This window comes from Gavialis gangeticus, unplaced genomic scaffold, assembly GCF_001723915.1.
Source record: "Gavialis gangeticus isolate Ggan-Ray unplaced genomic scaffold, GavGan_comp1, whole genome shotgun sequence".
Taxonomy (NCBI): Eukaryota; Metazoa; Chordata; order Crocodylia; family Gavialidae; genus Gavialis; species Gavialis gangeticus.
Genome location: NW_017729011.1, coordinates 26,235,103 through 26,250,741, shown reverse-complemented (window position 1 = coordinate 26,250,741; position 15,639 = coordinate 26,235,103). Strand labels below are relative to the sequence as shown.

At 58.0% G+C, this 15,639-nt stretch overlaps 1 protein-coding gene across 2 annotated transcripts in view; it reads right to left on the bottom strand.

The window, feature by feature from the left end:
- Positions 1-13,438, bottom strand: part of MVB12B (multivesicular body subunit 12B) — a 94,210-nt gene extending 80,772 nt beyond the window's left edge. Inside the window, exons 1-4 of one of the 2 annotated variants that reach the window (XM_019510920.1) lie at positions 11,840-13,438; positions 10,700-10,822; positions 4,085-4,192; positions 896-992 (exon numbers count right to left, since the gene is read on the bottom strand). In XM_019510920.1, coding sequence (XP_019366465.1) covers positions 896-992; positions 4,085-4,192; positions 10,700-10,813 — 319 coding nt within the window. In that variant the 5' untranslated portion in view covers positions 10,814-10,822; positions 11,840-13,438. Of the gene's footprint in view, positions 1-895; positions 993-4,084; positions 4,193-10,699; positions 11,518-11,839 lie in introns of those variants that run through there. The other variant, XM_019510921.1, reaches the window with a different exon arrangement.
- Positions 13,439-15,639: the final 2,201 nt, after the last annotated feature.

Here is a 15,639-nt window from a genome sequence, read left to right as displayed (position 1 = left end):
ACCTGAACATGGGGTTTCCTTTGGCTGGAGCCAAGGCCTGAGCCTGTCTGCCAACAAGAGCCAGCTCTGGGGGAATGCTCCCCTTTGCCATGGGGAGCGGAGGCTGGGGGGAAAGAAGCAGTGCCTGGTGGGACCCTCAGGCATCCCTCCTCTCCCCAGGAGGCTAGCAGGCTGCGAATGGTTCACAGAAGTGACCGCAGGCCATGCCCAGCCACACAAGTGCTGGGGGATAACCAGAGCAGCACTTCTGCAGTGACTCACTCAGCTTCTAATGTTGAATTTTGACTCATCCTTAAAAGCTTCTCTCCTGCACTGCTCTCAGGGGCCTGCCATTCCCAGGCACTGCCTGGCTCTGACAGGGCAGGGACATGAGGCACCAAGGGCCTTTTGTTCAGGCAAAGAGCTGCATGAAATGGCAGGAGCCAGCACCACAGTGCTGGTGCCCTGCTGGTCACTGCACCCACCTGCCCTGTTATCTCCAGAGCTGGAGCAGAGGGTGCAGTCTGTACGTGGGACACGGGAGGCCTTGAGTGAAATCCCCTGTCACAGCTTCGCTTGCGATGTGAGCGCAGCCTGCAGCTGTGGCCTGGCAGGCATCACCTAGCGCTGCCTTCATCTGTTCTGCCCCCATGCTAGCTGAGTACTGCCCATGTGCACAGCCGTCCCCACTGCACCTGAATATGCAGAATGTGGCCAGGGCAGCTGCATTAAAATGTCAGAGAAGATACCATGTCATCATTTCCTGCTTGTTAAGGCAGCCTGAGCCCCTTCCCAGGGCCAGAGGCAGCTGTTGAACTCCACCCTGGCCCCGTTCACAAACAGGCACAAGTGGCAGGTGCCAGGGCAGAGTCAGCTGCTGACCAATGGGGAATGGTGACAGCACCAAGACACTTACGTGTGTCAACCGTCTCCTGGATGGGGATGAAGCCCACAGGCAACGTGTCCTTGATATCGATGAGCTTCATATCAACCAGGACATTGCCCAAGTGGCTCTGCAGAGAGAGGAGAAACAGCAGGCTGTGACAATGTTATGCATCCAGGCACAGCATCCCTCTTTTCAGTGGGACCTCAAACTGCCTGGTGATCTGAGTGTTTTCCAGACCACATGTACTGAAGACAGGGCAAGCAGGGGCCCTACAATCAGCTAGCAACTGGGCACCGTACAGTCCATGCACTGAGCAATTACAGCAACCTTCTCCATGTGCACTATCTCCATTCACTGTAAGCCCTGCCGGACACTGTGGGGAGACAGGCCACAGTCCCTCTCAACCACTAAAGCAAAAACCTGCGGCTAAGTTGGCCATGGCCTGAGCGCTCCACATGGCAACAACCACAGGATGTTTACATGGTAGCAGTGGCAGGAAATGTTAATGTGGGCACAGCCAAAGTTACTGTGTGCATCTGATAATTAGTGCTGAATACATATGGTGCTAGCTCCAAAAGCAGGCAAGCCCACTCCAAAGTAGTGCGCCATTTGGAATGATAAACTCCATTTGGAATCCATACGAATCCTGAACCAGTGCCGTGTCCTATTAATCAAGGTTTGAAGAGCTAAAAACACAATTTAGAACGACAGCCTCCACAATTGTTTACAGACTGGATTTTCTTTGCAGTTCCCATTAAAGCTAATATTGCTGCCAGTATTCTGATATGGAAGGAAAACACTCTTTAGTTACTACATGGGCCATTATAAACGTAAGTGCAATACAAAGCACAATTAAAAGATCATTCGGAGCTATCAAACCCAGTCAGTATATTTTATCCTTACTTGCTGCTAAGTGACATACACAGCTTTCATCTGGGCAGGAAAAATACTGCAGGCCAAACACTGCCTTCTGGTTATTATGCTGGAACCATTAAGCACATAAAGAAAAGGGCAGGGCTGTTTGAGCCTGTTATACCTTCTGAGCAGTGAAAGTAGATGTTTTCTTTTCAATCACTACAGTTTACACACAGCACCGTGCCTCTCTTCAAAAGCAAGCAGTGCCAGCTTCCTAACATCTGAGTGCAAGCCGGTGTCCCATATGGATGCAGTGACGGGCAGATCAGGCATGTCTGCTGGCGCATCTTTCATTTACTTGCATTGCCCATCTGTGTCACGCTAAAATGGGACTTCCAGCTGAACCAATGGCTTTTTCCCCACCAACAGCAGAGAGGCAGCAGAACAGACTGTACGAAGCGTGTTAACCAGAGCAAGGCCCGGGCTGGTGTGGAGTCTGTGGGATGGGTTTGAGAGAGGGCCCAGCAGCGCACACTGGCTGAGCTGAACTTAAGAAGACCCCAGTTTTAGAGAGCAAGGCATGGGAAAGGCTGATCAAACGCAGCGCCCCGACGTCCAACGCCGGGGAGGCCAACCTCTCCCCGGCAGGATGCAACATGTTGCTGGCAGCTCTAAGCACTTCTAAGCCTCAAAGGTTTTAAGTCTGCGCCGAGTCCCTGGCATCCCGCCAGCCGCTCCGGGGGGAAGGAGGAGGGGGAGAGGGGCTCCCACAGCATTAGCCTGGGAGCAGGGGGGGAAAGGGGAGTTCCCAGCAGAGAGGGAGTGGTTCTCCCCGCGCTTCCTGCCCGTGCTGCCAGCCAGCCCTGCAGCCAAAGAAGCAGGAAGGGGATTAATGCTGAGTGTGCTTAGTGGAGGGGCCAGCGAGTACTAGCAACACAGCGCTGCCTCGCCAAGCACCGAGCACGCAGCCCTGCATGGCAGCAGCAACTGTCCCACTCAGCACAGCCTGCGGGGTCCACAGGGGCTTGTGACAGAGGCTGACAAGCACTTGTGAGATGCGCTGTCAGAAGGGACAGAGGCAACTCCTCAGCACCTGGGGGACAGTGAGGATGATTAACACCAGGGAGAGTTTTATCCAGTGTCCCGCAAACATGGAGGGAGGCCGGATGCTAGCATGTGGCCCTGACCGCACAACTCGAATGGCCTGAAGACAAACCAGTGCACCTGGAAGGGGGCTGTGGGCAGCTAACCAGGGCCAAGCCCCATGTCAGTCAGCTGTTCGCTGCAGAGCTGGCAGTGCCGGCAGGAAGACCCCATCAATCCTCCCTGCCGCACACTCCCTTTAACGTGCACCTCATAAACAGAAAAAACGTATTCCCAAACCTCGTTGAGCAAATGATTCATGACCAGAGCCCAACAGGCACCGACTCAGGGCGTTTATATCGTCTCTGGTAGCCAGCGCATGCTACTGTCCTGTAATTACTTCTGACAGCCTCGTGTTTAAGGTAGCCGTAGATAAACTGAATATTCAAGTGATCATAAATCCTCCTGTTTAACATCCTCCTGACCTGGTCTATGGCTATTGTTGTCATAGGGTTTTAGGACTGGAGGTAGAATTAAGCATCTTCTCCTGGAAATGCTAAGTGTTTGTATTATACTCGGCTGACAAACATCCCAAGCCAACACAAGGCATCAAATCACATGCCTTCCCCTCCCAATAGCACCCTGTCCCAGAGACACCCTCCACAGGACACACTGGTGGGACATGGGCTCCTCTTCCTCACAGGAGAAGCAGGCAGGCAGGCAGGCAGCTGCTGCCTATAGGTGCAAGCTGTGTCTCTACACTGGAAGTGGAGGATGCATGCAAAAGCTGCCAAGAGATGTGGGCAAATGTTCCAAGAACAAGCATGAAGCAGCGAAGGTGAGGGAATCCTGTTGGGGAATGGGGCAGGGCCCAGGCCTGGAGACTGGTCAGCCCGGGCACACCCTCCTCCAGGGCAAAAGCCTTGTGCCTGCTGTCCCTGCCAAGCCAGTGGCTGAACGATGCTGGCAGCACTGCCTTCTGCAATGCCACGCGGGGCGGCAGTGCCAGCAGGGTGGCAAACCATGAAACAGGCCCAGGGATTTCTGTGTGCTTCTACTGCAGCAAAACTGGCTGGGATTTGCCTTCCATAAGGGTAAGTGGCAGGTGAGGAGGAGGAATAACTTAAGCCACAGGGATTAGATCTTTGGGCTTTCCTACCAACTCACCCCGACTTGGCAAAACACCTGCCTCAACCACACGAGCTCCCTGAAGTGAATCACGAGGGCAAGGAACATGCCAAGCCGAGACGCATCGCACGCTGGCACTTGGCAAACACTTACGTTCTCTTTTGAAAATGCTCTGGTGAAGCACAGGTATCGTGTGACCTTGGATTTAAACAAGCCGTCTTTCCAGAGGTCGGCATCCAGGCCATCTGCCGTCTGTGAGACCTGGACAGAGGGAGAGAGGGGACATGTGAGCAGGATACCGTTGCTGTGTGCGGCACAGGTTCCTCAGGCCCCTCCTAATGAATGCTGCCCTGGACATCTCTAGTTTGTTTCATAAGGTGCAATGCTGGGAATTTCCAAGAGGAAGAACAGACCCAAACAAAACACCCCCTTCCTCAACACATGGTCTCTGAGAAGGCAACTGATTAAAGACACCCTGACAAAAGCTATTCTAATGAGGGCACGGTAACTCTGTGGAGCACGACCAGGCAGCAGTTTGGAGTCAGCACATCTGGGCGCTCATTTCCACTCATGCATGCAGGGGGCCTGGTCCTGCAAGCCAGGGGCACAGGGCTGTTTTGATGAGACAAGAAATTGTCCTCTCCAAGGTGATGAGCCCCCAGCAACAGGCAGGGAGGCTGAGCAGGTGCTCTGTCCTGCCAGCAGGAACACTGCAAGAAGCCGGGCCACAACGCTACAGCAAGTGCATCCCCATTAAATCATGGCCCAGCAATTCTGGCTGCTAAGAAAATGGGGACTTTGGATGCCCCTAGAGCAGGAAATACTCGTTTAGATGTACACAAGAACTCGCGGCTGGGAACATGGGTCCTACATGCAAAGCGCTCCCAGGGGAGCCACCTGTTCCCAAAGCAAGGCCAGCCGTGCTAGCACCCGAGCCATCTTCACCCTGAAAAATGGACCAGGGGCTCAGCTGCGCCTGCTTCAGGCTGGAATTCCTGGTTCTCCTTTGAAGTCTCCTAGCTCTGCACAGGTGGCTCATCTCTGCAGCTGGAGCAACCACCATTGCACCATACGAGATGGCCTACACTTGCTGCCTGCCTTGAGTCATGCAGCCTGGGGTGCACTGCTTCCAGCACACCTGGCTTGGCTTATCCACTCCCAGCACACCTCAACGAAGGATCCGCCCTTTCACTTCTGTTCAAACCAGAAGCCCCTCTTACCAGCAGAGAGAGGAACCTGGGGCTTTCCTATGGGAACAGGCACAGAGCTCCACACCTCAGGGAACGCTTCCAAACCCAGACGGACATTGTCCCAAGGGGTTTGGGAGAGAAACAAAAATTCAGGCCCTAACAACGATGGCACCTGACAGCCAGGGAGGAGCGGATCACCAGGATCTCCAGAGAAGCCCGTGACCCAGGTGCTGGGCCGATACTCACATGGAGGCAGCCCACTGTTTCCTTCGTGTGGGCACGCGACGGGTCCATGCAGAGAGGCCACTCTGATGAACAAGAGAGCTGCAAGCAAAGCGACAGAGCCAAGGAAGCATGTACGCAGGCGAACGGCTTATGCAACTCAGGGCGCCCAGGGGCTTTAGGACAAGTGGGCAGGACACTGTCTTGGCCAGCATCACAGCCCAAGACAGTGCCGGTCCAGCATTTCCTGGGCGCGCTGTGCTCCAGACTGTCCCGTGCTAAGCCCCTGAGCCTGGGGCTGGGTGACGCTGGCCCGTGCAGCACACCAACCCTGCCATCTGCAGGTCAGTCCCTGACACGGCTGGCAGTGGAAGGTGCAGCCATGGAGCAGCATGGGGGGCCATCCTGGGACCGAACTTGCAGGGGATGCCGGCTGCTAGTCACCGTGCGGTGCATCTGACACCGGCAGCCACCAGCCTGCCGGTCACTTGGAGCAGGGAGGGCAGGCATGCCAGGGGCGGCTGAGGACAGAGGAAGGGAAAGGGGAACAGAAGCAGCCAGGGGGATGGCCTGGCTTGGTAGAGGCTGAGACAGGAGAGAGGGCACCGTAGAGCAGGCAGGCCCCAAGATGCAAGGGAAAGGTGGAACAACATGTAAGGGAGCAAATGTGAAGACAAACATCCTCTCAGGTGCCCCTTGGAAAATGCCAGCACGAATCAAGCCCTGAAACCTCACCTTAAATCAAGCTCGTCTCCTGCAACAATCTGTTCCCGCCAAGAACAATCCTCTCAGCTAAACTTGCGTGTTGGGAGGGAGCTGTAATCTCCTTTACTATGCTGAACAGCCACAATTAAAGCCAAGTCATTTGCCTGAGCTGCCAGTTGGAGAAAGGCCCAAGACAAGCGCCTGGCTAGAGCTTTCTCCCAGAGACCGGAGGGAAAGGGGGACCGGCGCGCGCCAGGGGAAAGGCTGGGAATCAGCCTTCCCACATGCTTGAGACAGAACCGGTGGCAGCGCATGGGCAAGCCCGGCTGCTGGTGCCAGTCGGCCGCCATGTGCTGCTCGGGCCACGAGGTGGGAGGGACCCCCAGCAGGGCAGGTGGGCCCGGCACGGAGCGAGCCTGCAGGAGAGGCGAAGCGTGGGAATGGCTCGCTGTTTCCTCTGCGCGCCCGAGTCAACGCGGAGACATGGCAAGTCTAGACAAGACCTGTGGCTCTAGCAGGCGTCGCTCTGAAGGCAAGCAATTTATTTGTTCTTGAAGCGAGTGAGCGAGGCCAGCAAGGGATAGGCATAACACTGTGAGGAACTCAGCACAGCTCCCCTGGCAGCAGCCACACCGCTGGCGGGGGCAACACCTGGACCCTGGAGCAAAGCAACAGCCCCTCAGACGCCTGGTGCTGTCAGTGCAACAAGAGCCAGCAGCAGCTCCAAGATCTCCAAAAAATGAAGTGTCCTCAGGGCCTCCAGAGTTGGCGCTGCTGCAAGCACCTGTTGCGAAGGAATGCCAGCCCTGACGTCTGGAGCAGATAACCAGCGTAATCGCGTGAGGGCTGGAAACCCAGTGCCAAGGAAAACAAACTGAGAACTGAAGTGCGTGTCCCAAACTGCCCAAGCCCATGGTCAGGAATCCGGCCGCAGGAATGTCCAGTCATGGCACCGAGGAGCGCCCAGGCAGAGATACGTGCGCTAAACCTGGCACCAGCGTGGCACATGGGCACACGGATGCTGCCCAGACTGTGCTGGCTCGTACGGCCCCGTGGCAGAAGAACATCAGCAGCTAAATCAATACCTGTCTCCCGGCACACGGAGAGGAGCCCCCGCCCCCACTGGCAGCTACAGGGGCTGAACCTGCCCAGGACAGCACACCTACAGCCTGTCCCCTGAATGGGTTTGGCCCTGCCCCTGCCCCCCGGCGCAGGCAGCAGCACCAGGCCGCACAGGGTCCCCTTCCTCCAGCCCTAGTGAATCCCCAGCAGGCCACAGCATCGCCTGTGAAAAGGCTTTGCCGTAATGTAGGAAGCCTCCCTCGGCACAGAGGACCATGTACTTGCTCATTTCCCCACATACCTCTGAGCACAGGGGCTGGGCACAGAGCAGTACCCTGCAGAGAGATAGGGAGCCAAGGGCTGACAGGGAAACCCTCATCTGCCCCAAAGCATGAGGCAGGAAGGTCTGACCACCCTACCACCCAGGGGAGCAAAGGTCACCGCACGGCCCCTCGCTCACTGCCTGACACACCAGGCACAGACATGCACACGCCTTTCAAACTCTGCTCAGCACAGCCCATGGCAACAAAGTCGCACTAAATTCAGACTTCTTAAAAAGCTACTTGAGCTTCCCAAATTCAACCCAAATGTATTTTTAAGGAGGTGGTGTAGGGGGGTGTTATCTAATCCATGGAGCACCTGCAACCCCTCGTACACACAAATAAGTCCTGGTGCAAGCAGATCCACCACCCCCTCGAACAGTTCACAGAAGCAAATGCTGACACTAAGGGACACTTGAAATTCAGTCCATGCCTGCAGACCGAGGCGCTGCCCCAGACTCGAGCCCCTCTGCCCACCCACACACTTTTAGTTGCCTTTTCCCAAGATGGATGTTTTTCTTCCTCTCGTTGCCACGTGAAAGCTCTTCACACACAGCAGGGACCACTGTCACAGCTGGGAAACAGTGAAAGCATCTGTATGTGAAGGGGGACCAAACACAGTTTTCCCTCTAATCTGGCAGGGATAGGAAACATGGGCCTCACTTGAAAGAGCAGCAAGCCCGGTTTTCAGACACAGACAGGACAGTGAAGTTTGATGCAACTCCTGTGAGACTGGCCAGCACAAGCCCCGGGGAGCCAGCGTCCCAGAAGAGAGGCAGCAATCTGGCCAACGACTCATGAAGCAGGGAGCCCTACGCCCCTAAGGGGGCATAACCCCCTTGCAGGTGCCAGTCCCACGCTAGACGACTGCTGGGGTCTTTCCTGCCCAAGTGCACGGGGCTGGACCCGATGATCTTGTAAGGTCCCTTCCAGCCCCTAACATCTATGAATCTAATGATTCACACTGCTACCAGAGGCAAGCGTTCATTTCCCAGGAAGTCATGAAATGAGGCTTTTAAATAGTCTTGGGGGACTTGGTTAGCCGTTGGAAGCTCCTAAAAAGGCAGCTCTCACATGCAGGGTAAGCCTTCAGGCTTCCCCAGGGATCCTGCTCATTTCAATCTCCTACCAGAACTGAACGCTTCCTCTTCCCCTGGCTCATCGCCTGGGCGCTGGCCTGCAGCACTCCTTCAGTGCCCAGCCCATGGCCGGCCATGCAGGAATGCTGTGCGCAGCTTAGCACAGACCCAGCAGGAAAGACCTCCCCACAGCCCATCCTTCACAGCCACGTCAGCCAGGGCACGACCAAGGGTGAAGCCACGTGGGATGCTGGAAAGGAAGCCCTGCCCCAAGTCACCACTGAGCCCAGCCTGACACCACAGGAGCCCCTGGCTGCCCTCAGCACAAGGTGGCCCATGCTCTCCGTGCCAGGACCTCGTGCAGGGAGCTGGCTGCGAGCGCAGCGCCAGTCCTGAGGCATGAGCCCTACCGGCAGCTGCATGCAGCAGTGCAGAGCTGGGTGCAGGTGGGCGAGAACAGGCCCCGGCTACTCTGCGCAGGTGAATCTCGCTGTCCCTAGCAGCGATGGCTCCCACTGGCGCCTGATGGGGAAGCCATGTGTGTTGCGGCAGCTGCCCTGCCACAGCACGAGGGCTTGGACACCGCTCCCCCAGGCTCTGACCCAGCAGGCCCCTGCGTCACTGCCGCATCTCCCACAGCCCACCCAGGTGCCCTCCTGCCCAGCCTTGCTTTTGGGGTCACGCAGGGCAGCCTCCACACTGACTGGCTTTCCTGCTGATGCTGGGAAGCAGAGCAAGTGCGGGCCCTGCTCCAGTGGCCACGGGGCAGACATAGCACCCTGCCCCTGCCACGGGGCTGCTCCAGCTAGTGCTGGGAGCCCTGACTCCTGCAGATCTGTTCTCGGCTCTGCCACCCACTGTGAAGCACCCAATGCCCACTCAAGACTGTGGAAAGGCTCCCTGCCTAGGTGCATGGGGTTCAGGTCAGGCCTTGTGTGGATCTGTACAGGGTCTACTTGCCCCCCTGCAGGCTTCTGCTCCCTGCCCGGGCTGCTCACCTTCACGGGGTGGATTATGCTTCATTAGTTAATGCAGCACAGAGCGGAAGGCAGCCAGTGTTAACATCCCACTGGCTTCAGGAGCCCCCATCACGCCAAGTGGAGCTGCTCCCGCCCCCTCCATGTGACAGCAACAGACGCGATCACCAGCGAGCCCTCTCAGACGCCTTGGCCCCAGTTCACCCTGCTGGGGGCTCCTCCAAGCCCAGCCAATGTGAGCATGTGTTGCCCCAGACACACCATTTGGCTCTGGGCGCTTCAGACTTTCCACAGCTCTTCAACTCTCCCAGATGCATGAAGCCAAGCAAATGCACTGAGCTGCATGTTCCTACCCAACGGCTACACTCTGGGCTGGGCCAAGTCAGCTCTGGGCTGCCCAAGGGGAGGATTTGCTTGGCTTAGGGACCTGCTTCCTGTCCTGCCCAGGGCTCTAACGAGGTTTCATTTCTCATGGCGACCTCAAGGGACTGCTGATCTGGGCCCATGGAAGGAGACAAGACAGCAGAGGATGGGAGAGTGGATGAGCTCTCGACATGGTGCTGGGCTGACCTGACAGTGCAGCCAGGTCTCCAGCGCAGGCTCACAGCTTCTCTCCCTGGTTTGGATCACTAGCCTCAGGAAAAAGCCTCACCATGACCACAAGGCATTTGCCCATGCACTCCAAGGGTTAAGCAGCTGCTGAATGCCCACATCAAGCTGCCCACTTGGACACTGCAGTGGCACCCACCAGAGTACCCCAGCACTTGTGCCCACCTCCCAGCTTCCAGCCAACATTGGGTGCGGGGGCTGCATTTCATCCTGAAGTGCTGGGCAGGGCAGGTGCGCATGGTGTTAGACACCTGATGTGGGATTTGTTTCTATGGTGGGTATAATCCGAGAAGTATTTAGGATTCCTTAAATCTGCACGCCATGTTGGCCAGCTGCTTCTGGATCCCCTCCTCCAGGCTATTAGCCTCCTACAAGTGGAGTGGATGGAGTGACATGCCTGCATCCACCAACTTTGGTGGGGGGGAAAGTGCTGCCCAAAATGCTCCCAAAGCCCAGGCCCTGAGCAGAGTGGCAGGGCACAAACCCCCATGCCCAACGCCCCCCTGAAGCAGAGCATAACAGGGGGCTGGCAGAAAGATGCTTCTCTGCACAATAAACACCAGCAAACAGCATGATGGGTGGGGCTGGAAAGGCCTCTACTTACAACGTCGTAACCTGTGGGTGCCCGGTTCCGGGAGGCAACCACCCCGACTCCGGTGATTGGGTCCATCGGCAGGTCGGGTAAGGCGTCTGAAAGGTCACGGACTTCAGGCATCATGGACTGATCCTGAAATAGGGAAACAGTGTTAGGGGGCTGTGGGGCAGCACCTTCCCACAGCCCCTGCCGCAGCCTGCAAGCCTGCCAACGAGCCCAGGCTACAATGCCGCGACTGACAGTCAAACCAAACCCAGAGCCCGGCCAGGCACACCCTCCGCACCGTGGTGGCGTCTGCCTCTAATGAGTTACAGCTCTGCCATGTTTGACAGGGCTGGAACCAGTGCCAACAGCCTCTCCTGAGCTCAACCTCCCTGCTCCCGGAGCATTTGGGCTGGGCAGGGCAGGGCTCCCCCAGCGGCCCTAAGAGAACTGAAGGGCATGCCCCAAATGAAGCACCCTGCACCCCTGGCCTCTGGCGGGTGGGGTGACTCAGCCACTTCAGGCAGGGTGGAAGCTGCTTCCAGCGGCTGTGTGTTAAGGTTTCCCTTCCCAGCTCTGTCAGGCACGCAGGGGGCTCTACCAGGGGACTCCAGCCCTTCCTTGCTCCTGCCTGCACATGGCCAGAATACAGCCAGCAGGGCTCCTACCCAGCACACAGTGCCTCCCTCCCCCACAAGCTTGCACCCCAGAGGCAGGGCAGGTGCCAAGGAAATGGCACAGACGCAGCTAGCATGCACCGGTCTTCCAGAACAGCGTGGCCCTGGGAGCGCTGTCAAGGAGGAAAGGGAGGGTGCTGGGGACTGCGGGCTGGCAGAGCTGCTGGTGCAGAAAGCAGGGCAGGGTTCAGGCAGGGAGCTGTGGGGAGAGCTCCAGCCAGGCAGGGGGCGAAGAGCCTGCCCAGGGCAGGGAAGGGATGCTGCTGCCTAAGTACGTGAGGCACGTCCGCCCTCGCTCCCAGGAAGGAAGGATGCACCAGGAAACCGCCCCATGCCTGGAGCACAGAGGGCCGTGCTCAGTGCACGAGGGAGGGAGCACAGCACACCAGGGAAGCCAGGGAAGCCGAGGAGGAGAGCTACCTAGAGGCAGGCCCAGCTGCACAGCCATCGCACCCAGCACCTTTCAGGCCAAGGATGACTGGTTACTTACTGCTTCTACAAAAGGCGAGGAGTACTGGTGCCAGAAGGAGCCGTACCCTACGCTTCGCAACACTCAGTCAGAGCAACACCTCGCTGCAGGCAACATGCGCCGCTGGGGCCTGAGCAAGCTGCACCGAGCACGCTTGTCTAATGCGCGCTCCCGACCGCAGGAGCAGGGACCCTGGACAGTGTCACAGAAGACAGTGCCACTGGGCTGGCATCAGGGAAGAGCTCTGCTCCATCGCCTGCTCCAGCTCCCGGCAAGCATGGAGTCAAGCCAAGGCGCAGCTCGCTTTGTTTCCTAGCAACCTGGAAAATAGGAATTTGCATTTTCAGCCCTTGACGTTTTACCTCCCTTGCCCACCGGGACTCCACGCCCTCCCGCGGTCAGCCTGGACGAGCCATGGGACAGGCGCCCTGTGGCCGGCGGGCACTGCTCCTCTAGCACAGACACTAACCTGCTCCCAGGCAAAGTCTGCAGCCTGCTGCTTCTCAAAGGCTTTGCAATAAACCGCTCACCAATGGAAGGCGCAAATTCTGTGACCCTGAAATACTGTCATTCGAACTTAAACAACAATACATGACCTTTACTTCAAACGAATTTCTGATAAATCCTGTCCCAGGTGGCTTAGTGACCTAGATCCACAGCAAAGGGAACTGACAGGTGACAAATAGCACGATTTGCTTCTGCAAGCCCAGAACACCCCCCAGCGTCAGACATCACATCTCCTGCTGCCATACTGCAATGGAAGGATCCTCCAGATCTCCGATTTACCTTGTGGCACCCACAGACAGATTGGAAAATGCACACTGAACCTGAATGCTGAAAGCATTTGCCATTCTCCAGCCAGCTCCCCTACAACCAGAGCGTTTAGCACAACTCCTCACACAAACACAGCGCTCATCCTACGGCTCAAGCACATGCAAGTTGGGAGATGCAGGGTCCCTCTCGCCCACCTGAGTTGCAGGGGTGCGGCCGAGTCCCACGCAGCGCCCCTTCCTGGGGCAGGGTGTGGAAAGGTCGACATCCACCCACCCCCTCCAGCTTTTCTTTCCCTTCCGAGTTTCCCAGCATTGTCTAAGCAGCCAGCACAGAAATGCATCTCAAGATGCTTAGAGCTCTTTCACCTCCACAGCCACTGGGAGATGCAGCCCCAGACACGCTGGCTGCCCTGGCATCCAGCTTCCCAGGGAGCTGAGGTTTACGCTGCAGTGGTGGAAGATTGCTGCAGCCAGTCAGACGTGGTGGAAACTGCTCATGGGATTTTCCTATGAAAAAGAAGCCCCAGAAAGCCGTAGGCCCCTGGGACCGATCGGACACTGCGAATCACCGGGGCTGCCTGGGGCCACAGGGTCTGGTAGAGCTGAACTCGAGTTTGCAGCATACCTCAGGAGCAACTTTCAGCATCCCCCAGGCCCTCACTCACAAGTCAACGGTTCAGAATACTTGCTCTCACAGGTACAGGATCAAAAATAACTCCCGTCTCCCAGCTGCTCCCAAGCCTCCGCCAATTTCTAGAGCCAGCAACTGGCTGTGCAAGTTGTAGGCCACCACAAGGCCTCCTCACGAGAAAACCCAGGGCCAACTCTATGCGGGGGGCAGATCTACCACTGCCTTGGGGCTAAGAGCAGCACGGCACGTGCTGTGCCCAAGGCCCAGCCACTCAAGGGGAAGGAGAGCTGCAGCCCTGCCTCCAAGCATGCCTCTCCAAATGCCCTGCTTGGGATCCAGCAGCCCAATGACAAGGCTGCTGCCTGCGCAATGGCTTACACGGGCTGGCGCCAGGGCACACGAGCACTGCCCTGGGGTAAGGTCATCAAGGATCCTGCTCTCAAGGAGCAGGGGAATGGCTGGGAGCAGGCAAGGGGACTGCTGCTCACAGGATTCTGGATGGGAAGTGATCTGGCCGGGTACCGGGGGGGGCCCTTGCCAAAGCAGGAGAGAAACACCAGGCATCCTGGACACCAGCGTCTCCGTGGGCCTGTCCACGCTGGGACAGCAGTCGCGCCGTAGCTGCCCTACCCAGTATGGATCATGTGGGCTGCACCGGTCACTCACACGAGGGCTCTGTGCTAGCACCACTGTGCCAAGGGCAGACAGCCCATGCAGACGAGGTTGGCACTCCTTCGTTTGAAGGGCACGCTCTCCGTCAGGCTGGTACTGCCAACAGAGCATCGCCGCCTACACTTGAGGGTTGGGATGGGCTGCTACAAACTAGGCCTGGAGCTGAAACACTCAAGGGGCAGCGCCAGCCCCTCCGCGAGCCCAGGAACAAAGTGCCAAGCGTGACAGAGGCAGGGAGGGGGCTGAAGCACAGGCAAGAGTTGCTGGCTGTGCCCTGGGGTATAGCTCCATGGAGGTACATTGCTCGTTCCATTACGGCTGACACAAACCTGCCCTCCTTGGATGACAGGGAGAAAGGTGCCTTTGTCACTGAGGTGCCACCAAGGCAGAGCGGCTCTGTGGGCGTCTGACTCACAGTGCGGCAGTGGGGGGAAGGAGCCGCATCAATCCTCACATTGTCACAGCTCACACAAAGCCCTTTTATCACAGCAGTGGCACAGGCTGTGAGCAGAGGAAACGGGGCTTTCTGCGCCGCCATGGCAAGGCTGAGTCAGACACAATGCTGGCTGGGAGGGCGAGGGGGACCCGGCAGCAGCACCCAGCACCAGACGGACAGGGCTGTTTTCTGCTGGCTCCAGAGCGGCCGGCTGGGCCCATTCGATCCCAGCCGGGCTCTCACACCGCGCAGCCCCTGGCCTGCTGAGCCGGCCGGACAGGGGAGATGGGCTCCGAGATGCAGCAAGGGCTAAGGTCGCTGCAGGGCCGGGGTCTGGAAGGTGGCACCCACAGAGGTCCAGGCCCACGCTCCTTGCACCAGGCATGTTTCACCGCAGCACTGCCCTGCCTAGGGCTGGACGTGGAGCACGGCGATGTGGAGCCAGGCGCTGCGCGGTGTCTCAGAGAGGTTGTCACCGGACCCACTGGCCACCGCCAGATCCTGACTTCTTCGGCCTTCAGAGTGACCAGCACGATGAGAGCAGGGCGGGCAGGCTGGGGGAGCGGGGCACGGGGGAGGCTGTCTGGGCAGAGCATTGCGAAGGATGAAGGCCAACAAGCAGTGGTGGCCAAGGTCCGGCCCAGCCAGGGGAGCCGCACTCGGCCATCCCTGCCAGCAGTGCCCAGGACTCACGTGTCCTCGGCTCGGGCCCGTCTTGCTGCGTGGCAGGAGGTCCCTGTGATACCAGGGCCAAACAGCACAGTGCCGGGGCCACGCCAGCTCCTGGTCCGAGGCCTTCAACGCACCTTCTTCGCTCCCTGGACATGAGCACCCCGCAGTGGGGACAGGCGAAGGGCTCGGGCAGCCCATCTCACCAGCTGCACAGCTCTTCCCAAGTCTTCTGCCTGCCCCAGACGCGCGAGGAGCTGCTTACGGCAAGCGCGTTACAGCAGCCAGAGTCGGAGCCTGGTCTGTCCCAGGGCCTGCTGCGAGCATTCATCCACAGGGACACCTGGCACACAGCTCCCATGGACACCTGCCATCCTCCCGTGCTTGCTGCGGTCCTCTTCCATCCTTCCTCCCCTCCACGCTCCCGCTCGTTACCCCGCCAGGCCTTCCACCGCCACTGGCGCGGGCTTATTCTCAACGGCCGAGGGCGTCCGGACCTCACACCAATGCCTGGCAGCCCTCGCTCAGATGCTCACCCCGCGGCCGCACTGCTTTAATGCCAACGGAAGGAAAATGAAGTTTCAAAATTAAAAGCAAACAAATTCGAGGGCCAACAGAGCCGGCCTGCCAACCCCCGGGG